Source organism: Neoarius graeffei, chromosome 12 (genome assembly GCF_027579695.1).
Source record: "Neoarius graeffei isolate fNeoGra1 chromosome 12, fNeoGra1.pri, whole genome shotgun sequence".
In the NCBI taxonomy this organism is placed as follows: Eukaryota; Metazoa; Chordata; class Actinopteri; order Siluriformes; family Ariidae; genus Neoarius; species Neoarius graeffei.
The window spans coordinates 76843293-76866417 of record NC_083580.1 but is presented as its reverse complement, the minus strand read 5'-3'; the positions used below and the strand labels follow the sequence as shown (position 1 = coordinate 76866417).

At 40.3% G+C, this 23125-nt stretch overlaps 1 protein-coding gene across 2 annotated transcripts; it reads left to right on the top strand.

Moving 5' to 3' along the window:
- Window positions 1–438: 438 nt before the first annotated feature.
- On the top strand, window positions 439–20501 carry limk1b (LIM domain kinase 1b). 2 transcript variants are annotated; one of them, XM_060936443.1, is made up of 15 exons: window positions 439–718; window positions 3048–3186; window positions 3540–3649; window positions 3810–3986; window positions 4071–4176; window positions 11180–11358; window positions 11513–11702; window positions 11790–11876; window positions 11973–12104; window positions 12214–12273; window positions 16062–16127; window positions 19211–19382; window positions 19478–19533; window positions 19615–19772; window positions 19870–20501. In XM_060936443.1, exons 1-15 carry the CDS (start codon window positions 675–677, stop codon window positions 20051–20053), a joined length of 1860 nt encoding a protein of 619 aa, XP_060792426.1. In that variant the 5' UTR covers window positions 439–674; the 3' UTR covers window positions 20054–20501. The 2 variants fall into 2 exon arrangements, with proteins under 2 accessions (XP_060792426.1, XP_060792427.1); XM_060936444.1 differs by having other exon boundaries at window positions 441–2878.
- The last annotated feature ends 2624 nt before the right edge of the window (window positions 20502–23125 follow it).

The following is a 23125-nucleotide window of genomic DNA, read 5'->3' as shown; positions in this document are numbered from 1 at the left end:
TGATAGGTGTGTGACCCACCTGCCCCAGCCCCACCCTTGAATGAGATTCTGTGAAACCAGGCTCACTGAGCAACTCCTGCTGCCTCTCAGCCCCTTTCCGACTTTTTAAAAGTGTTTTTCAAAATTATACTACAGTGGATGGAGTTCGGCTCAGAGCTAAGGGTGAAGTGACACTTTTAAGGTTAAACTGTATGCCTTCATATTAAATTGTTTGCATGCTAATGACTTTAAGGACCAATGGTGGGGGGGGTTAAACATGTTCTAGCTGGAGTGGAATTTCTGTTAATTTCCTCAGAAATTACACAGAAGGAGGGAGACTGGTGATTTATGAGCAGGTTTCTACATGCTCCTGCTCTCTGTATATATCAGCTATCAGGTGGGCGTGTAACTTTATCCCCCGTTTAACTGCTGACCCGAGCAATCTGACATACAGGGCCAGCTAAAGTTAGGGACAGACAGCAACATGGTCGCTGCGTGCACAGCTTAAGTTCTTGCTGTATGTACAAGAACATTAAAACTCATCTGGTGCGCAGTCTGTATTTCCGTTCAGCTGGTGTTTCCTCCCCTCCCATTTACTCTACTTACTCTACTTCCCCTTCGATGTAGAGAGAGAGAGAGAGAGAGAGAGAGAAAGAGAAACAGAGCACACTTACCAGTTTGTACTCCTGAAACACATGTCTCAACAGGACGAGCGTTACACGAGAAGAATAAGTGCAAGGTAGGCTGACTCACACCTTCACACTTCTGTCAAAATGTGCCTGAAACTATGAATTTTCTAAATCTGGTGTTAATTTTACATTTACATTCACGCTGTGTAACATATAACGGTTTACACTTTCAGTTCATCAGGTCACATTCTACACATTATTACTGTAACTCCTAAATTGTGGCCTAAACACTTTGCTTATGAGACTGCATATTTTTCTTTCACGTGTTTGTGTAGTACAAACAGATCACACACACATGTTTATCGGAGCCATGTTTTAATGCTGTTTCTCTACTTTTTTTTTTTCCAAAAACGCCTGCTGAGACACAAAAACATGACACAGAAAAGAGATAATATCTCACCATATTCCGGCCTGGTGGGTAATTTTAGCTTGCTTGGGGGAAAAAAGGTGCTTTATTTATTTATTTATGAACAAGGAAATTCTGAGGAACGTTTATGTACAAGAAGTACGAATGGGAGGAGACAGATGACATTTAACCCAAGATTACAACAAGAAGAAAGCCCTAGGGCTGTTTTCAATCCTCTGTGCACGGAAGGACGTAGAAGTTTATGAAAAGGGGCCATGTCACACTGCGAGAGTTTCTGTTTGGTAGAGAGATGAAACAAAATAAAAAGCAAGGGGGAATTTCCTGTACAAATGTGACTGTTAGATTTTGGTAAACAACAGCAGTTCTCATCTCATCTCATCATCTCTAGCCGCTTTATCCGGGCAAGCTGGAGCCTATCCCAGCTGACTACGGGCGAAAGGCGGGGTACACCCTGGACAAGTCGCCAGGTCATCACAGGGCTGACACATAGACACAGACAACCATTCACACCTACGGTCAATTTAGAGTCACCAGTTAACCTAACCTGCATGTCTTTGGGGGAAACCGGAGCAAACCCATGTGGACAAGGGGAGAACATGCAGACTCCATACAGAAAGGCCCTCGCCGGCCACGGGGCTCGAACCTAGACCTTCTTGCTGTGAGGCGACAACGCTAACCACTACACCACCGTGCCGCCCAACAGCAGTTCTTTTTATTAAAAAAAAAAACACCACTAAATGACTGGTGATCATCATACAGTATGTGCAATATTTGTGTTTGGACCTTCTTCAGTAACAGCAGCATAGTAACAACAGCAGAGCTCACAGTTCTATGGAAGTAAGATTCCGTGGAAATACTAATTACCACTTTTGAGTGAACAAATGATTAAAAAATGTTGCTGTTTGATAGCTATAACCCAACATTCCCTTGATTTTCTTGCCTTTCTAGATGTTGCAGCATGTTCACTGCCTCATTTAGCGCCATAGAATTATTGTATTATTTCCCCTAGTGGTCAAAAATGGGAACTGCAACACACTTATAGAGGCCCACTGGGGCAGGAATCATGGTGCTCCATGCTTACTCTATATGAACATTTTCAGTGGTAGAGAAGCAGCAGAGAGTACAGTTAATGACAGGATTGCCAAGATCTTGTTTTATAGCAAATCTTCTTCTTCTTCTTCACCATCTTTTGGCTACTCCCATACATTTGAGGTCACCACAGAGGGTCTGCTCCGCATATTTTACCTGACATAGATTTTACACCGGATGCTCTTCCTGACGCAACACCCCGTCTATCCGGCGGCCGCCGCATTTCACGAAAATCACTTCTTCTCTCTCAATTCTTCACTGATTTTTATTCTTTTTGGCAGGAAGGTAGGTCTGCCTGGGGTGCATATAGCTTCCACCCAAATTTGCATAATTGCAATTAATAATGAAGATCTGGAGTAATTAAGCCCTTATGAGCAGTTTCCATACAAATTGCTTCTTCTCCTTCAATTCTTCAATGATTTTGATTCTTTCTGGCAGGAAGGTAGGGGAACCTAGGATGCGCTTCTACTCAGATTTGCTTGATTACAATTATCAATGAAGTTATGGACTAATTAAGCCTTAATGAGCAGTTCAACAAAAATAATTTCTTCTTGGTCAATCCCTCGCCGTTTTGGATTCTTTCTGGCAAATAGGTCGGTATTCCTAGGGTGGTTATAGCTTCTATATATAGCTTGCAACATTTATTGCGCAAGGTGGCCCACTTTAGACCGTTCCTTCTGGACTAGACGGGGCCGGAGTGAGCTACGCCATCATTGACAGTCTTGTTAATGATACTAGTACACTGGTGACAAAGGTACGTCTAAAACTACTCAAACCGAACTCCTAGATTGTACACTGGATGGCTCCATGTTGTCAATTCTTAATTGTCTATTATGGAGTTACTCAGAAAAGTCATGTGGGATAGCCTCGTGGCTCCATTTTCTTTTCTGTCGATTCACTCCTTGTCTTTTCACCACATGAAGGTGCTGCGAGTGTAACTCTGCACTCTCTCACTGGTACTATGAAAGAGATGGACAGTATTTCTGCAAAAAGGACTACTGGGCTCGTTTTGGAGAACAGTGTTGTGGATGCTCAGAGATTATCACCACTGGTGTCATTATGGTAAGAACGTCACAAAAGTCTGATTAATGATGCTCTCACAAGATTGCTTAAGACACTCGAGTTAGTTTAGTAATGACTGTATAGAACACATTCATCATGATCCTATAATCATACTGTGAGGATTATTATTGCGCACAAGTGACACACAAACCTTTCTACTCTGTCATTCTTGCTTCCTTTCCTTCATTGTACAGATCCAGCTCATATTTCAAATGGTGATGTCACCACCGCCCTTCCCTAATCCACCTCCCATGACCTCTACATCCTCTCTTTCATTGTGTTTTGCTTTGAGGTTACGTTTTTGTTTTCTGTTTTTTTTTTTTTTTGTAAAAATCTGCTTCCTTCCTCTGTAGGTGGTGAGAGAGTGCAAGTATCATTCGGAATGTTTCATCTGTGAACACTGCAACATGTTCATTGGAGATGAGGATTCATACGCTTTAGTGGAGCATTCCAAATTATACTGGTGTGTTTGGAATTAAGACGCATTATAAAGAAATTAATTTAGTGCAGTGTATGTATGGGTGATATCAATGCCGTTAAAAGACATTCACTGTTTATATCAATTTCAGAAATCGTAATATTTCCCAGAATCTGTCCAGTGACTGTCTTTGCCTCGTTTTTAGTGAGCACTGTTATTATCAGCATGCATCAGGGAGGCATCCAGGGGCAGGATGTTCCAGGCATCCTCATACTGTCGCGCTGGTGTCATTTCCTCCTTCAGCAGAGAGCAGGAGAAATCTCTCATTCACTGTGGATCAGTGCCCTGTCAATGGAAACAGCCCCATTATCAAAGTATCTCAGTGAGTCTGCATATTACACAACACCATGTTTTGGCAACTATCTCTCAGCATCTTGGCTCATTCTGCAGCATCCACCCTTTCCAGGTTAGATACATCCAAGACCAGTCCTGAAATTAAGGAAATGATTCACGTTGGAGACACTGTACTTGAAATCAATGGAATCTCAGTCCAAAACATTCCACTCAATGAGGTAAGATATTGTTGAAATTCTTGATTCTGATTGGTCAGAAGGTGGTTATTTCCCTATTACTGAATGGCCTGGACAGTAGTTCCAGCCTCAAGGAAAATTATATTAACTATATGTGTCAGTGGGGCCGCATGGTGGTGTAGTGGTTAGCGCTGTCGCCTCACAGCAAGAAGGTCCGGGTTCGAGCCCCGTGGTTAGCAAGGGCCTTTCTGTGTGGAGTTTGCATGTTCTCCCCGTGTTTGCGTGGGTTTCCTCCAGGTGCTCCGGTTTCCCCCAAAGACATGCAGGTTAGGTTAACTGGTGACTCTAAATTGACCGTAGGTGTGAATGTGAGTGTGAATGGTTGTCTGTGTCTATGTGTCAGCCCTGTGATGACCTGGCGACTTGTCCAGGGTGTACCCCGCCTTTCGCCCATAGTCAGCTGGGATAGGCTCCAGCTTGCCTGCGACCCTGTAGAACAGGATAAAGCAGCTAGAGATAATGAGATATGTGTCAGTCCACCAGATTTTTATACCAGATGCTCATATGATAGATTTTGAGTTCTACCTGCTGCATTACACTACCAAGCCTCTGTATGCAGGAAATACAAACCAAAGTGAAACTGGACTGAGAGAAGTGACTGTAAATCTGACATGAAATCATGTGCATGCAACCCAAAATGGTCCATTTTCCAGGCAGAAAGCCTTCAAAGTGTCCATGATGTACATGATGTTTCAGCTCGGTCTAAAGTGTATTTTTGGACCAGAGTGACACGACTTTTACTATGGATTTGCAAAACAGTTATCAGTAATTTAATTTGAAGCCTCACTGATTGGTTAGCACCATGCCAAATTCATTTTCGGCACTGCGCCAATTATGTCAGAATATTAGTTGCTGATACTCCGTTTCTAACGTGGAACCAAATTTAACCTGTACAACATGTTACCAACAAAGCTAGAACCGCTGTTGATACAGTCATAAAAATTTTTTTTATTCTTTATAACCTCTGAACATGCAGTGTTGAAAACATGGAGTCCAGGACTCCGAATCAGTCAGTACATGTACGATGAATGGACGCTGTCGAGTGTTGACTCATTTCTGGTTCTGGACAGTAACTACACGGTAGTCATTTAAAACGAATCCCTGGCTCAAGTCCTCTCGAACCAGGCTCAGTCCAACACAGTCATGGATGATGTTAAAAGTGGTAAATGTATCCCATAGGGGCGCTATTGAGGTTATTATTCGTTGATAGTTACTGGATCAGACAGCAACAATGGTGCAAAATATCACACGCTTTTCAACACTGTTTCTATGCATTATGTAAACAGAACATCTAGCACAAAAATCCTGTGGCATGACACATACAGTGCCTTGCAAAAATATTCATCCCCCTTGGTGTTTGTCCTGTTTTGTCGCATTACAAGCTGGAATTAAAATGGATTGGGGGGGGGGTAGTACCATTTGATTTACACAACATGCCTACCACTTTAAAGGTGCACATTGTTTTTTTTTTATTGTGACACAAATAATAATTAAGATGAAGAAACAGAAATCTGGAGTGTGCATAGGTATCCCCCCCCCCCAGTCAATACTTTATAGAGCCACCTTTTGGTACAGTTACAGCTGCAAGTCTCTTGGGGTGTGTCTCTATTAGCTTAGCACATCTAGCCACTGGGATATTTGTCCATTCCTCAAGGCAAAACTGCTCCAACTCCTTCAAGTTAGATGGGTTGCGTTGGTGTACAGCAATCTCCAAGTTATGCCACAGATTCTCAATTGGATTAAGGTCTGGGTTTTGACTAGGCCATTCCAAGACATTTAAATGTTTCCCTTTAAACCACTCCAGTGTAGTTTTAGCAGTATGTTTAGTGTCATTGTCCTGCTAGACCATGAACCTTCGTCCCAGTCTCAAACCTCTGGCTGACTCAAACAGGTTTTCCTCCAGAATTGCCCTGTATTTAGTGCCATCCATCTTTTCTTCAATCCTGACCAGCTTTCCTGTCCCTGCAGATGAAAAACTTCCCCACAGCATGATGCTGCCACCATCACGCTTCATTGTAGGGATGGTGTTCTCAGGGTGTTGGGTTTGCGCCACACATGGTGTTTCCCATGATGGCCAAAAAGTTCAATTTTTGTCTTATTTGACCAGAGAATCTTCTTCCATGTGTTTGGGGAGTCTGCCACATGCTGTTGGGCAAACTCCAAATGCGTTTTTTAAGCAATGACTTTTTTCTGGCCACTCTTCCATAAAGCCCTGCCCACTCTGTAAGGCTTAAAGTGGTCCTATGTACAGATACTCCCATCTCCACTGTGGATCTTTGCAGCTCCCTCAGCGTTATCTTTGGTGTCTTTGTTGCATCTCTGATTAATGCCCTCCTTGCCCGGTCTGTGAGTTTTGGTGGATGGCCTTCTCTTGTCAGGTTTGTAGTGGTGACATATTCTTTCCATTTTGCTAGAATGGATTTAATGGAGCTCCCTGGGATATTCAAAGTTTGGGATTTTTTATGACCCAACCCTGATCTATACTTCTCCACAACTTTGTGTCTGACCTGTCTGGAGTGTTCCTTGGTTTTCATGTTGCTTGCTTAGTAGTGTTGCAGAGTCAGGGTCCTTCCAGAACAGGGTGACATCATGTAACAGATCATGTGACACTTTGATTGCACACAGCTGGATCTTAATCAACTAATTATGTGACTTATGAAATGAATTGGTTGGACCAGCTCTTATTTAGGGGTTTCATACGAAAGGGGGTGAATACTTATGCACACTCCAGATTTCTGTTTTTTCATCTTAATTATTGTTTGTATCACAATAAAAAAAACAATATGCGCCTTTAAAGTGGTAGGCATGTTGTGTAAATCAAATGGTGTTAACCCCCCAAAAATCCATTTTAATTCCAGCTTGTAATGCGACAAAACGGGACAAACACCAAGGGGGGATGAATACTTTTGCAAGGCACTGTATATACTTGTTCTGGGTGGCATGGTGGTGCAGTGCTTATCACTTTCACCTCACACAAGAAGGTTCTGGGCTGATGGAAGTCTTTCTTGTGTGGAGTTTGCATGTCTGTGTGGGTTTCCTCCAGGTGCTCCAGTTTCCTCCACGGTGCAAAGACATGCAGATTATGTAAAAATACCCAGCCACTGGGGTTGTACAAGCCAGTGCATACTTGGTGCCAGTCCCAAGCCCAGATAGATTGGGGAGGGTTGCGTCAGGAAGGGCATCTGGTGTAAAAACCTATGCCAAATCAAATATGCGGAACAGATCCACTGTGGCACCCCCTAACAAGAGCAGCTGAAAGAAGAACATATATGCTATAATACATTATTGTTTCTATAATAACAGCTAACACACACTTGTATGGTGGATGCTTGATGCAAACGTTTATAACGTGTACAGTTTTTGATATGGTGAGATTTCTCTAAGGGCGGCACGGTGGTGTAGTGGTTAGCGCTGTCGCCTCACAGCAAGAAGGTCCTGGGTTCGAGCCCCGGGGCCGGCGAGGGCCTTTCTGTGTGGAGTTTGCATGTTCTCCCTGTGTCCGCGTGGGTTTCCTCCGGGTGCTCCGGTTTCCCCCACAGTCCAAAGACATGCAGGTTAGGTTAACTGGTGACTCTAAATTGACCATAGGTGTGAATGGTTGTCTGTGTCTATGTGTCAGCCCTGTGATGACCTGGCGACTTGTCCAGGGTGTACCCCGCCTTTCGCCCGTAGTCAGCTGGGATAGGCTCCAGCTTGCCTGCGACCCTGTAGAAGGATAAAGCGGCTAGAGATAATGAGATGAGATTTCTTGAAGGAAATATTCATGCAACATTTATGGAAGGAGTTGTGAGTGTCAGCACTTTGTATTAGTCAGAAGTAAAGCTGCAACTCCTGAAGCAGAAATGTTGATTTCTTGGTAACATGACAAGCTGCATTTTTTTTTTTGTCTTATTAACTTCAAGAAAGAATAAAAACAGGACCTAGTGAGAGAACAAACATTTATAGCCGCTATAATGTAAGTGATAAATTGAGTAACTTGTTCACTGACGTTCCACAACATTAAGCATAACTATAAACAAATAAAACGTCACTTTTTAAGTTAAAAAAAGTATAATAATTGGCAAATTGTTGTGATATAAAAGGAATAAAATACTTCAGGATTCGGTGTTACTAGAAAATAAGACCAGTCTATGTTTCCATTAACCTGCTTAAAAAATAATTAAAGGGAACACATAAATTTTGAAAAAAGTCTCAATTATCACAAAAATTTTTTTAAGGCCCGGTCCCACAATATCAATAACTATAACTAAATCAGTCCCCTGCAGTCGGTGCTCACACCAGACCGATAACGATCCCTATAGCCCAAGCCTGGGTTTATCCGTATCGGTGAGATTGCTTCGGGAGCCATTTTTCCAGACCTGGACCTGATCTGATAAAACATCTGACCAATCAGGTAATTGTTTACGTTATGTTGTCTGGGCATCTTTGTACATCCTTGCTGCATCACGAAGTCACAGAATACACTGAGTGCAGAATTATTAGGCAAGTTGTATTTTTGAGGATTAGTTTTATTATTGAACAACAACTATGTTCTCAATCAACCAAAAAGTCTCATAAATATCAAAGCTGAATATGTATGGAAGTTAGAGTGGGGCGTTTTTAGTTTTGGCCATTTTAGGAGAATATGTATGTGTTCAGGTAACTTTCACTGTGCAGAATTATTAGGCAACTTAATAAAAACCAAATATGTAGCCATTTCACTTATTTATTTTCACCAGGTACACTGATATGACAACTCCAGATTTGCAAATAAACATATCTGACATTCAAACACAAAACAAAAACAAATCAGTGACCAATATAGCCACCCTTCTTCATGAGGACACTCAAAAGCCTTCCATCCATAGATTCTGTCAATTTCTTTATCTGTTCACGACCAACATTGTGTGCAGCAGCAACCACGGCCTCCCAGACGCTGTTCAGAGAGGTGTACTGTTTTCCCTCTTTGTAGACCTCACGTTTTATAATGGACCACAGGTTCTCTATGGGGTTTAGGTCAGGTGAACAAGGGGGCCATGTCATTATTTTTTCACCTTTCAGGCCTTTACTGGCTAGCCACGCAGTGGAGTATTTGGACGCATGAGATGGAGAATTATCCTGCATGAAAATCATGTTCTTCTTGAAAGATGCTGACTTTTTCCTATACCACTGCTTGAAGAAGGTTTCTTCCAGGAACTGGCAGTAGGTCTGGGAGTTGAGTTTGAGTCCATCCTCAACTCGAAAAGGTCCAACAAGCTCATCTTTGATGATACCAGCCCATAGCAGTACTCCACCTCCACCTTGCTGGCGTCTGAGTCAGAGTGGAGCTCTGTGCCCATTACTGATCCAGCCACAGGCCCATCCATCTGGCCCATCAAGAGTCACTCTCATCTCATCAGACCACAGCACCTTAGAAAAATCAGTCTTAAGATATTTCTTGGCCCAGTCTTGATGTTTTATCTTGTGTGCCTTACTCAGTGGTGGTCGTTTTTCAGCCTTCCTTACCTTGGCCATGTCCCTCAGTATTGCACACCTTGTACTCTTTGACACTCCAGGAATGTTGCAACTCTGGAATATGGCAGAACTGGATGCTAATGGCTGCTTGTTAGCTTCACGCTTGATTTTCCGCAGATCATGTGCAGTTATTTTGCGCCTTTTTTTTTCCACATGCTTCTTTTGACCCTGTTGACTATTTGCAATGAAACGCTTGATTGTTCGGTGATCACGTTTCAACATCTTCGCAATTTCAAGAGTGCTGCATCCGTCTGCAAGACATCTCACAATTTTAGACTTTTCAAAGTCTATCAGATCTCTCTTCTGACCCATTTTGCCAGAGGAAAAGAGGTTGCCTAATAATTATGCACACCTGATATAGGGTGTTGATGTCATTAGACCACACCCCCTCTCATTACACAGATGCATAGCACCTGATATACTTAATTGGTAGTAGGCTTTCAAGCCTAAACAGCTTGGAGTGGGACAACATGCATTAAAAGGATGTTGTGGTCAAAATACTCACTTGCCTAATAATTCTGCACTCAGTGTACAAATCCACAGAAAATAAAAACATATAATCCAAAGCACGGATCTTTTATTCACGGATATGTGATTTCCCATGAAATATCAAGAGTAAATTAATTAAGTAAAAATATAAATGCAGGTAAGATATTTTAATTATGAACTTTGGCAGTCCAAACATTTAATTGTTTTAGACTCCTTAATTTTTTTATCCATGATGCATCATCCGTATGAAATCGGTAACCAGTCTGTAATATACTGAAACATCCGTGACCGATCCATAAATTATTAGTGTCCATAATGCATCCGTATTAAAATCTGTAACCACTCTGTATTTTGTATCCTTTTTTATTATATTTCCATAATCCGTGATCTAGCCGTATTATATCAACCACTGGAGTGTGTGCATGGGCTGTTTTGAAGTCCAAGCTGTACAGTACGACCCGGAATAATGTGCTACTACTTGGAAAAAACTTCCATGGCTATTCCTAAATTGCATGTGTTTATTTCCCTGAATGTCAGGACCAAGCGATATTATAGTCAGGATCATAGTTGTGGTGTTTTTCTGCTCCAGACTGGAACTAAATTCAGGCCGAGGGACAGTCAGAGTTTTAGTTATAGGTATAGTTATAGTTATCATTGTTGTGGGACCGGGCCCTTACACTGACATGAGGTGGTTTTTCAGATGATTCAATAAAGCAATATCGTGTAAAATTGAAATGTAAACACTTTTTTTTATTTAAGTCACATGACATGACATGAAGTGCAAATGGAAATGCTACCTTTCTGAAAAAAGAGTGCTCTGTAAGAGCTATAGCGAGAGGAGAAAACCTAACTTTATTCGCATAACATCCCTTAGCAGAAACACAAACCATTCACAATTGTGTTTTTTTCGAAACCAGGCTAATGACTATTTTTCGATAACGTCACACCTCTTCTTGCTTTACTCCTTAGACATGATAATACACCACATTTTAATCTTCAACAGATTGACTCCATGATCCATGACATTGAGCACTGCCTGAAACTCACTGTTGAACACAACCCTGATGGACTTCCTAGTCAGGAGGATCAATCTTGCCTGGACGAAGAAGCAGACCAACCTGGGAAATTAGACTTCTTCCCGCTTCACAACTACAACATCCGCCATCGCTCCAAACATGTGATGTAGGTTAACCTTTCAAACAAATGATCATTAATTACATGACAATGTTGTGTTGATGAAATAACGTGACTGGAACACTCTTACTAACTTACGTACTATGATGACCATTTTTAAAAATAATCTCTGAACGTCTGAGGTCACTTTGTTCCTGTGTAGGCGCAGCTGTAGCATTGAAAAAAGCCCATGTTCACAAAACCACTTGCTGCTGCTCTCTCACCGAAGGAACATTAATCGCTCTGAATCTCTGCATGTCGATCCAGTTGACAAAACACAGCGCATTTTCCGTCCTTGCGACCTCATATACGGGGAGGTTCTTGGTAAGGGCTGCTTCGGTCAAGCCATCAAGGTAAAGAAGAACCGGTTACACTGAACTACAACAAAGAGCCCAAAAGATAAAGTTACATTAAACGCAATTTCTACTTCTGCTCATCAGGTGACACATCAGCAAACAGGCGAGGTCATGGTGATGAAGGAGCTTCTTCGTTTTGATGAAGAAACCCAGGCAACGTTTCTCAAGGAGGTTTGTGATTGTCTCATTGTATTGTGATTATGTATTGGACAGCTCATTTCTCAACAGGGTTTCAACTCAGTGTAAAATCATTTACTGTCATTTTAGGTAAAAGTGATGCGTTGTCTGGATCACCCAAATGTCCTGAAGTTTATCGGAGTTCTTTACAAAGACAAGCGAGTAAACTTCATCTCGGAGTATGTGCCTGGAGGGACTCTGAGGGAAACCATACAGAAAATGGTTTAAATGTCTTTCTTTCTGATCATTTCTTTATTTTTAATGCAAAAAACAACAACAACGTGTGATGTAATGCCAATAAGCAATACATTTTTTATCAACTCTCTAACAGGGCAGTGATCATCCATGGAAACGAAGAGTGAGCTATGCAAAGGATATTTCTGCAGGAATGGTAAGCACTTACTGTGACAGATTCCTGCGCTTGTATTTATTTCAGATCGCAACAACATAATGTATGTAGAGGATATTACATGGTTGCGCGAAGATGTGAAGTTTATCTACAAGTGGTGAATGTATATATACTACCGTTCAAAAGTTTGGGGTCACTTTGAAATGTCTGTATTTTTGAAAGAAAAGCACTGTTCTTTTCAATGAAGATCACTTTAAACTAATCAGAAATCCACTCTATACATTGCTAATGTGGTAAATGACTATTCTAGCTGCAAATGTCTGGTTTTTGGTGCAATATCTCCATAGGTGTATAGAGGCCCATTTCCAGCAACTCTCACTCCAGTGTTCTAATGGTACAATGTGTTTGCTCATTGCCTCAGAAGGCTAATGGATGATTAGAAAACCCTTGTACAATCATGTTAGCACAGCTGAAAACAGTTGAGCTCTTTAGAGAAGCTATAAAACTGACCTTCCTTTGAGCAGATTGAGTTTCTGGAGCATCACATTTGTGGGGTCGATTAAATGCTCAAAATGGCCAGAAAAATGTCTTGACTATATTTTCTATTCATTTTACAACTTATGGTGGTAAATAAAAGTGTGACTTTTCATGGAAAACACAAAATTGTCTGGGTAACCCCAAACTTTTGAACGGTAGTGCATCATGACTGAGTGAAGAGAACAAGTGGCATATTTTTCAACATGAGAAGATAAACTTCATATCTTCGTACCACCATGTAATGTTCTTTATACTATATGGACACATCCACAAAAAAAATAAAAATACACAAGTTATTCAACAGAATTTTAATTTTGACCCGGTTCACCATTTTGACAACGCACATCTCGTCAGTGGGAAAACACTGGGAGTGACATCATCAGAGTGAAATATCAGAAATTATTATACATACAGGACACTTTTTCAGTGGACTAAAACTGTTCTATTCCCTTCTAATGGGTTTCATTCATTTGGTTCGATAGCATGCAATATTGTTAGCATATCGCTTAGCCTACGTGTATTACGTCACTCTACCCAATGGAGAATGAGCATTGAATATGGTTTATGATATTGCATGGTTGTCAACACAACATGGCATCACACGTCGGAGATGTAATACTTCCACGCTAGCGAGCGACTGTGACAATTTGTAAACAAACATGGCCACCAGGTTTGCATCGTTAAAAACGGAAGATTTTGAGAGAATTTTGAAAGAGAAAGACGCGTTGAACACCCGAAAGGAATGTCTCATCTCATCTCATCTCATTATCTCTAGCCGCTTTATCCTTCTACAGGGTTGCAGGCAAGCTGGAGCCTATCCCAGCTGACTATGGGCGAAAGGCGGGGTACACCCTGGACAAGTCGCCAGGTCATCACAGGGCTGACACATAGACACAGACAACCATTCACACTCACATTCACACCTACGCTCAATTTAGAGTCACCAGTTAACCTAACCTGCATGTCTTTGGGGGAAACCGGAGCACCCAGAGGAAACCCACGCAGACACGGGGAGAACATGCAAACTCCACACAGAAAGGCCCTCGCCGGCCCCGGGGCTCGAACCCAGGACCTTCTTGCTGTGAGGCGACAGCGCTAACCACTACACCACCGTGCCGCCCACCCAAAAGGAATGTGTATAATAATAATAATAATAATAATAATATTGGCTGTCTTTTTTTGTGGTCTATCAGATATATTCTATTCAGCTACTCATCTTCAACTCGTTCAGTATCATGCTAGGTGAATGGAATACATCTGATATACCATGAAAAAAAGCCAGCCAATATTACTTAAATATGTCACTCAGATCCGAGATGTATTTCGTATGAATGTGAGGTTTTCAACACAAGAAGATAAACTTCATATCATCAAGCCAGCATGTGATTTTCTTTTTATTATATCAACACATTCACAAACAAAAAGTCTCCAAATTTATCAAAAAAATTCATTGATTTTAATCACAACTGACATATAGAGATTTGTGTCATGGTTTTGGTTCTCCATGTCCCAGATGGAGCTCGTATGAAAAATATGAGTGGTGTATTTCCCAGTAAAACACTCGTTTCTATGTAATATATATACCGGTACTGTGGAAGTTTGGGAAAACTTATGGAAGTCACTAAGGATGAATTCTGGCAAACTGACAGAAAGGGGCTTTATAGGGAGGCTTTTTTTTCTTCCTATAACATATTGTGACACCTGAACTTTAAGTAACCCCTTATCAAAAAGAAGTATACTTCAAGTTAAGTATACTTAAGTAAAGTTAAAGTATATTTCCTTAAGTATACTTTTGTGTACCAAGTATAATGATATCAATGTGCTTACAGTATACTTGTACATAAACTAATCTAATACTTCTTGGGACTAAATTGACCCACATTTAGTTTATAAAAAGTATACTTTAAGTCTAAGAGAAGTAAACTTTGAGTATACAACTAGTATTTTTTTTTTACTTTGTACTGTAAGTATACCACAAGTAAACTTATATACTAATAGTTTACTATTTCTATACTTGTAGTCCACTCTTTAGTTTACAAAAGCATACTTCATAGTATACTGGAAATATACTATGAGTTTACTTGTTTTAGTCCACTTTTTAGTTTACTAAAGTATACTTTATAGCATATTGGAAATATACTATTAGTTACTGGTTATATACATCTTGTCCACTTTTTAGTTTTGAAGTTTACTGCAATTACCCTTCTAGGTATACTATTAGTTTTCTAGCCCGAACCCTTACCTCATGCACACTACCAGTAGACAACTTGAGTGTTTTGTACCTTAAGTTACAATGAAGTTATAAAGGTATGAATTCACAAAATAACAACAGGTACTCAGGATTAAGAACATTTTCATTTCTTTAAAAATCAAAATTTAAAGCAACACTGTATTAAATGCCAAAATATAAAAACATGGCAATGACAACTGAAATTGACATCCAAGCTCTAAAGAAAAAGAAATAAATAAAAAAATTAATTATCCCACTCAAGAGAAATTAAAAAAAAAAAAAAAACTTATATGGAACCACAGACATACCTAAGAGTCAACAATGCTGAAGCACAACTACAGGGCAAGTACACTTAAACATAAGGCACAAATATTTTAATACTTTATTACACTTTTGTTAAGTATATCTTGATCAAAAGTTTAAGCTTAATATACTTAGACTTTTCTATATACTTTTCAGTATAAGCCAGTAAAGTTATGCATAAGTATATCCCTGATAAGTAAATAAAAAGTAAACTGAAAGCATACTCTCTTATGTTTAATTTAAAAGAAGTTTACTAGAAGCACACTTCTTTTTTGTAAGGGACATTAAATATGTTTCATAAAAATGACGCATGATGGAAAAGTTTTAATTCATTAAAATAGTCCAATAATTAAATCTAGGCTATTTTCCTGCAAAGATAAGTCACAGTGAAATCTACATACTATAAGTCAAATCACTTCTGTTTGTAATAATATACCAGCTATTAAAATGTCCATAATCATGTATGAAAGTGGTATCAGAAGTTTTAAATGAAAATGTTCTTCCTTTTCACTTTACCCAGATGTTAAAATGCTTCAACATTACTTCTGGTTGAGATACATCCAAAAGAAAAATAAATTCCAGTCCACGAATGAATATAGTTTTCAGAAATGTACTGCAAGTGAGGAAATAAAAGTTTCACCATGTGAAGGGTTTTCAAAACAATCATATAAAAGTGAAAAGGCGACACTGCTGCTTTAGCAATAACAAAGACCATATGGATCAAATTATCAGTGCGTAACATCTTGTGTTCTTCGTCTAGGCCTACCTGCACTCCATGAATGTGATCCATCGAGATCTGAACTCTCACAACTGCCTTGTCAGAGAGGTGAGGATGCATAACAATCATAATGCTTCTTCCAGAAAACCATTTAAACTCTTTTTCTAAGATGGATTGATTCAGCGCATGAAACTAAAAATCTGACCGGCTGAGCTACGTAGCCATATCTGTGACTGGATCTTAATAACTGAATTTTGTATTAATGCACCAGGTTTTAAACCAATAAAAACATTTCACTTAAACTATTGTATAGAATGTACAGCATACCCTAATCACTGTCTGTTTTACTGGTAACGGATTACACTGTGTGGCAGAAAAATGGTTTATTGCAAATATTCATTCATTCATTCATTCAGCTTCAGTAAATATTATTATTAGCTCATCCAGCCAACAGGCGATGAGTTTATGCCATCATGTGTTGTCCATTGTCTGTTGTCTATCGTCTGTCCGTTGTCATCCACATTTCAAGAAAATCGCTTTTTCTCTCTCTCAATTCTTCACCGATTTTTATTCTTTTTGGCAGGAAATTAGGTCTGCCTGGGCTGCATATATATTCTGCCCATCTCATCTCTCATCTCATCTCATTATCTGTAGCCGCTTTATCCTTCTACAGGGTCGCAGGCAAGCTGGAGCCTATCCCAGCTGACTACGGGCGAAAGGCGGGGTACACCCTGGACAAGTCACCAGGTCATCACAGGGCTGACACATAGACACAGACAACCATTCACACTCACATTCACACCTACGGTCAATTTAGAGCCACCAGTTAACCTAACCTGCATGTCTTTGGACTGTGGGGGAAACCGGAGCACCCGGAGGAAACCCACGTGGACACGGGGAGAACATGCAAACTCCGCACAGAAAGGCCCTCGCCGGCCACGGGGCTCGAACCCGGACCTTCTTGCTGTGAGGCGACAGCGCTAACCACTACACCACCGTGCCGCCATATTCTGCCCAAATTTACATAATTATAATTAATAATGAAGATATGGAGTAATTAATCAATCCTTAACAAGCAGTTTCGACACAAATTCCTTCTACTCCCTCAATTCTTCACCGATTTTGATTCTTTCTATCATGAAGGTAGGGGTCCCTAGGGTGCATATAACTTCTACACAGATTTGCTTGATTACAATTATTAATGAAGTTATGGACAAATTAAGCCTTAATTCAACAGCAGTTCAACAAAAATCGCTTCTTATTGGTCAATTCCTGACCATTTTGGATTCTTTCTGGCAAATAGGTTGGTATTCCTCAGGTGGACGTAGCTTCTATATATAGCTTGTACAACCCCGATTCCAAAAAAGTTGCGACAAAGTACAAATTGTAAATAAAAACGGAATGCAATAATTTACAAATCTCAAAAACTGATATTGTATTCACAATAGAACATAGACAACATATCAAATGTCGAAAGTGAGACATTTTGAAATTTCATGCCAAATATTGGCTCATTTGAAATTTCATGACAGCAACACATCTCAAAAAAGTTGGGACAGGGGCAATAAGAGGCTGGAAAAGTTAAAGGTACAAAAAAGGAACAGCTGGAGGACCAAATTGCAACTCATTAGGTCAATCGGCAATAGGTCATTAACATGACTGGGTATAAAAAGAGCATCTTGGAGTGGCAGCGGCTCTCAGAAGTAAAGATGGGAAGAGGATCACCAATCCCCCTAATTCTGCACCGACAAATAGTGGAGCAATATCAGAAAGGAGTTCGACAGTGTAAAATTGCAAAGAGTTTGAATATATCTTCATCTACAGTGCATAATACTGTATCATCAAAAGATTCAGAGAATCTGGAAGAATCTCTGTGCATAAGGGTCAAGGCCGGAAAACCATACTGGGTGCCCGTGATCTTCGGGCCCTTAGACGGCACTGCATCACATACAGGCATGCTTCTGTATTGGAAATCACAAAATGGGCTCAGGAATATTTCCAGAGAACATTACCTGTGAACACAATTCACCGTGCCATCTGCCGTTGCCAGATAAAACTCTATAGTTCAAAGAAGAAGCCGTATCTAAACATGATCCAGAAGTGCAGACGTCTTCTCTGGGTCAAGGCTCATTTAAAATGGACTGTGGCAAAGTGGAAAACTGTTCTGTGGTCAGACGAATCAAAATTTGAAGTTCTTTATGGAAATCAGGGACGCCGTGTCATTCGGACTAAAGAGGAGAAGGACGACCCAAGTTGTTATCAGTGCTCAGTTCAGAAGCCTGCATCTCTGATGGTATGGGGTTGCATTAGCGCGTGTGGCATGGGCAGCTTACACATCTGGAAAGACACCATCAATGCTGAAAGGTATATCCAGGTTCTAGAGCAACATATGCTCCCATCCAGACGACGTCTCTTTCAGGGAAGACCTTGCATTTTCCAACATGACAATGCCAAACCACATACTGCATCAATTACAGCATCATGGCTGCGTAGAAGAAGGGTCCGGGTACTGAACTGGCCAGCCTGCAGTCCAGATCTTTCACCCATAGAAAACATTTGGCGCATCATAAAACGGAAGATACGACAAAAAAGACCTAAGACAGTTGAGCAACTAGAATCCTACATTAGACAAGAATGGGTTAACATTCCTATCCCTAAACTTGAGCAACTTGTCTCCTCAGTCCCCAGACGTTTACAGACTGTTGTAAAGAGAAAAGGGGATGTCTCACAGTGGTAAACATGGCCTTGTCCCAACTTTTTTGAGATGTGTTGTTGTCATGAAATTTAAAATCACCTAATTTGTCTCTTTAAATGATACATTTTCTCAGTTTAAACATTTGATATGTCATCTATGTTCTATTCTGAATAAAATATGGAATTTTGAAACTTCCACATCATTGCATTCCGTTTTTATTTACAATTTGTACTTTGTCCCAACTTTTTTGGAATCGGGGTTGTATGTAGTGTATATAGCTTGCAACATTTATTGCGCAAGGTAGCCCACTTTAGATCGTTCCTTCTGGACTAGACAGGGCCGGAGTGAGCTACACCGTCAATGATGGTCTTGTTTTTATCCTGGTCAGGGTTGTGCTGGATTTGGATCCAGTCCTGAAAATGCCAAATGCAGAACATGAAGATTCTCAACTTTGTGTCACTCCTATGAACATTATAGTCTTGACTAATGTTTACAGAACCATTCTGTGGTAGTGGCAGACTTCGGGTTGGCCCGACTCCTGAAGGAGGATAAATCTGAGACAAAGAATTCTTCTCCTGAGCAAGCATCAAAGCTGAGTAAGTCACAGAGGAAAAAAAGATATACAGTGGTGGGGAACCCATACTGGATGGCACCCGAGATGATCCGAGGTGAGCCACGGCAATGAACTAAACAAACCAAAACATCCATAGATTCTTCATGGTCATGATCTCGATGTCTTCTTCTTCTTCTTCTTCTCTTTAAGGTATTAGCTATGATGAGCGTGTTGATATCTTCTCCTTTGGAATCATTCTCTGTGAGGTAACCAGTACTTAAATATTAATTAGATATTACATTATTTTAACCATACAGTGTAAACATACATTCGTTTCTTTGCACCAGATTATCGGACGAGTGTATGCTGATCCGGACTATCTCCCTCGCACTATGGAATTTGGACTAGGTGTCAAGGAATTTCTAAAGTGCTACCATCCAGCAGAATGTCCGTCAGCCTTCTTTCCTCTTGCAGCTCTTTGTTGTGATACAGAAGCTGAAAAACGGTAGGGTGAAAATCTCTTTCGCTTCTGCAAAATACAGGTGAGCAGATAAACATGCAGTTCAATTATACTGTGTTTTGGTTTTCACTTTCTGTTCTAGACCTTCATTTGTAAAGCTAGAAGAATGGCTAGAGAGCTTGCTGATGCATCTGGAGATCAAACTTCCTCTAATCTCAGAACTGGATAAGTTGCATAAAGCTTTTTGGGAAACGCACAGCAAACTTCAGCATGAAAATGGTTTCCAGTCCGAACAAAAAGAGAGGCGAGTGTCAAATCAGGAGTGATAAGCTGTGGACAAGCTAAAAACAAACTGTGAAGGAACAATTTGTTCATGGATGTGGTCATTTCAGGACAATCTGTGGTCATTTTTAATGACTATTTTTAATGTAGCAATTGAGTTTAGCAATAATAAGGATGCCTGTAAAATAAATAAATACTGATGAAAATTAGGCAAATACTGGAAGCTCGCAGGGTTTTTGTCTGGTCAATGTCCTAATTAACTTATAAAAATGTGAATCATTGTATAATACCAGGTACAAACTGGTTAATATAATGTATAGTTTTCTTTTCTTTTTTTTTTAAGTTAGTTAAGATCTACACATAATTAAATAAACAATGTGTAGCTATTTCAAGTGCAGATTTTTTTAAACCTCTCTTAAGCTTTCTACCATGGATAAATTCTTCAAAGATTTTATGACCCTGAAATAAAAACCCTTTTCAAATCTTCAGAAACACATCAGTTTCTTGTTGTAAAATGCTTAAAACTTAAAAAATGCCTGAAAATAGAAACAAACATACTGTTTTATATATAATCTACTGTGGGTGGCATGGTGGTGCCTGTCAGCGAGCACTGTCACCTCAGAGCAAGAAAGTTCTTGCGGCCAACCGGGACCTTTCTGTGCGGAGTTCTTCCCATGCCTGTGTGGGCTTCCTCCAGGTGCTCCGGTTTCCTCCAACAGTCCAAAGACATAGTTAGTTTTTTTTTTCTTTTTTATCAGACATCTAGTTTTTGGGTTTGTTTACCTGACATGTTTCGACGTACGACTGTCGTCTTCCTCAGAGTGTCACCGGATGTTAATTGGTGACGCATCTTTTATCAGCTGATGTTTCTGAAGGCGTGGCCTTCCTGTCTGGATTGACAGGTCGGTCACGCCTTCTACTGTCTGTTTGTCCCCTGCAAGATGGCACTCCAGGTGTGGGAGAGCATGTATGCTCCCTCATCCCGGTTGATGGTCCTCGGGCTTCGCTTACGGATCTCCATGGCCTCCCTGATCCAGCGCTGATGTTTGTTATCTTCTGTGCGGATGACTCTGGCATTCCCCCAGTCCATAATATGATTTTCCCTTTTACAGTGATCTGTTATAGCTGACTTATAATTTTCCTGTTGTGCCTTTTCTTTTATTGTTCGGGTTTGTCTTGTAGCTGTCTCCTTTTCGCACTCTTTCTTATGTTCATTTTTTCTTGTGTTGAAACTCCTTACTGTCTCCCCAATGTAAGTTTTATTGCATAATTGACATGGAATCTCATATATGGTGTTGCATCTGTTGTCCGGATGTATTCTGTCTTTGGGATGAACCAGGATCTGACGGAGTGTTGTGTGTGGTTTGACAGGTGTGTTAATGTTGTGTTTCCTCATTGCTCTTTGAATGCGTTCAGTTATTCCCCTAATGTATGGTAATGTCACTACTCCCCTGTGTTCTTGTTTGTTGGTTTGTTTTTTCTCTTTCTTCTGTGTTTTGTTGTTCTTAACCTGTTCTGCCCCTTTTGATATTGCCCATTGTGGATATTGACATGCCTTCAGTGCGTGTTGTATATGTTGTTCCTCCTGTTCTTTGTCCTGTGGATCTGTAATTATTGCTGTGTGTTCATGTAATGTTCTGACTACAGATATTTTGTGCATTATGGGGTGTTCGGAAGTCCAGTTTAAATATTGGTCGGTGTGTGTGGGTTTTCTGTGTACTTTTATTTTGATGTCCCCATCTTCTGTGTGATGTATTTTTAAGTCCAAAAATGCTATTGACTGCTCCGTTTCTTCTTCATGCGTGAATTTTATATTGCTGGTATTGTCTATGGTGTTGAGATGGTCGGTGAGTTGTTGAGTGTGTCCCCTCTTCACTTTTTCTAGTATGTCATCCATGTAACGTTTCCAGAGTGTTGGCCTGTATTCTGCTGGTATTGTCGTGAGTGCTTTCTGCTCCAGATCTTCCATGAAAAAGCCGCACATGATGGCTGATAGTGGGTCTCCCATGGCAAAACCTTCCTTCTGTCTGTAAATTGTATTCCTGAACTGAAAGTATGTGGATGTGGCGATGAATTGAAGGAGCTGAGTGATGTCTTGTACAGTGAGGTTTGTGCGTTTCTTGAGCGTCCTGTCTGTTTTTAATTTTTCTTGTACTATCTGTATGGTGGCTTCCGTGGGTGTTCTGGTGAAAAGAGATATGACATCGTGTGATATGAAAACTTCGTCTTGCTGCATTTTTATGTTTTTTAGTTCTTCTGCCAATTGTTTTGAGTTTTTGCAGTGTTGGTCTGTGAATCCTAGTAATGGTTTAATTATTTCGGTAAGTGCTTTTGATAAGTTGTAAGTGACTGAACCAATGCTATCTACTATGGGGCGTAATGGTGTTCCTGGTTTGTGTATCTTTGGTGTGCCGTAAATCCTGGGGATGACGTTGGCTGTGGGTACTAAATGATTGTATGCCTGCTTATCTATTTTATTTTCATCGAGTAGTGGCTTGAGTAGTGCTTTAAGTTTCTTTTTCTTGTCTTCTGTTGGGTCTTTTTTTAATATTTCAAATGCGTTGTCACTGAGTAATTCAATCATTTTCCGTTCATATATCAGGATCAGGGACAAAAAGCAGCACTAAGAAACGCAATAGCTGGTATATTGAAAACGGCCAAACCACCACCCAGTAACATCACAAAACAGGAAGCCAAAGCCATGAAAACATTAGCAAAAAATAAAGATATCACAATTCTCCCAGCAGATAAAGGCAAAACAACAGTTATTATGGACACTGATGAATATGAACGGAAAATGATTGAATTACTCAGTGACAACGCATTTGAAATATTAAAAAAAGACCCAACAGAAGACAAGAAAAAGAAACTTAAAGCACTACTCAAGCCACTACTCGATGAAAATAAAATAGATAAGCAGGCATACAATCATTTAGTACCCACAGCCAACGTCATCCCCAGGATTTATGGCACACCAAAGATACACAAACCAGGAACACCATTAAGCCCCATAGTAGATAGCATTGGTTCAGTCACTTACAACTTATCAAAAGCACTTACCGAAATAATTAAACCATTACTAGGATTCACAGACCAACACTGCAAAAACTCAAAAC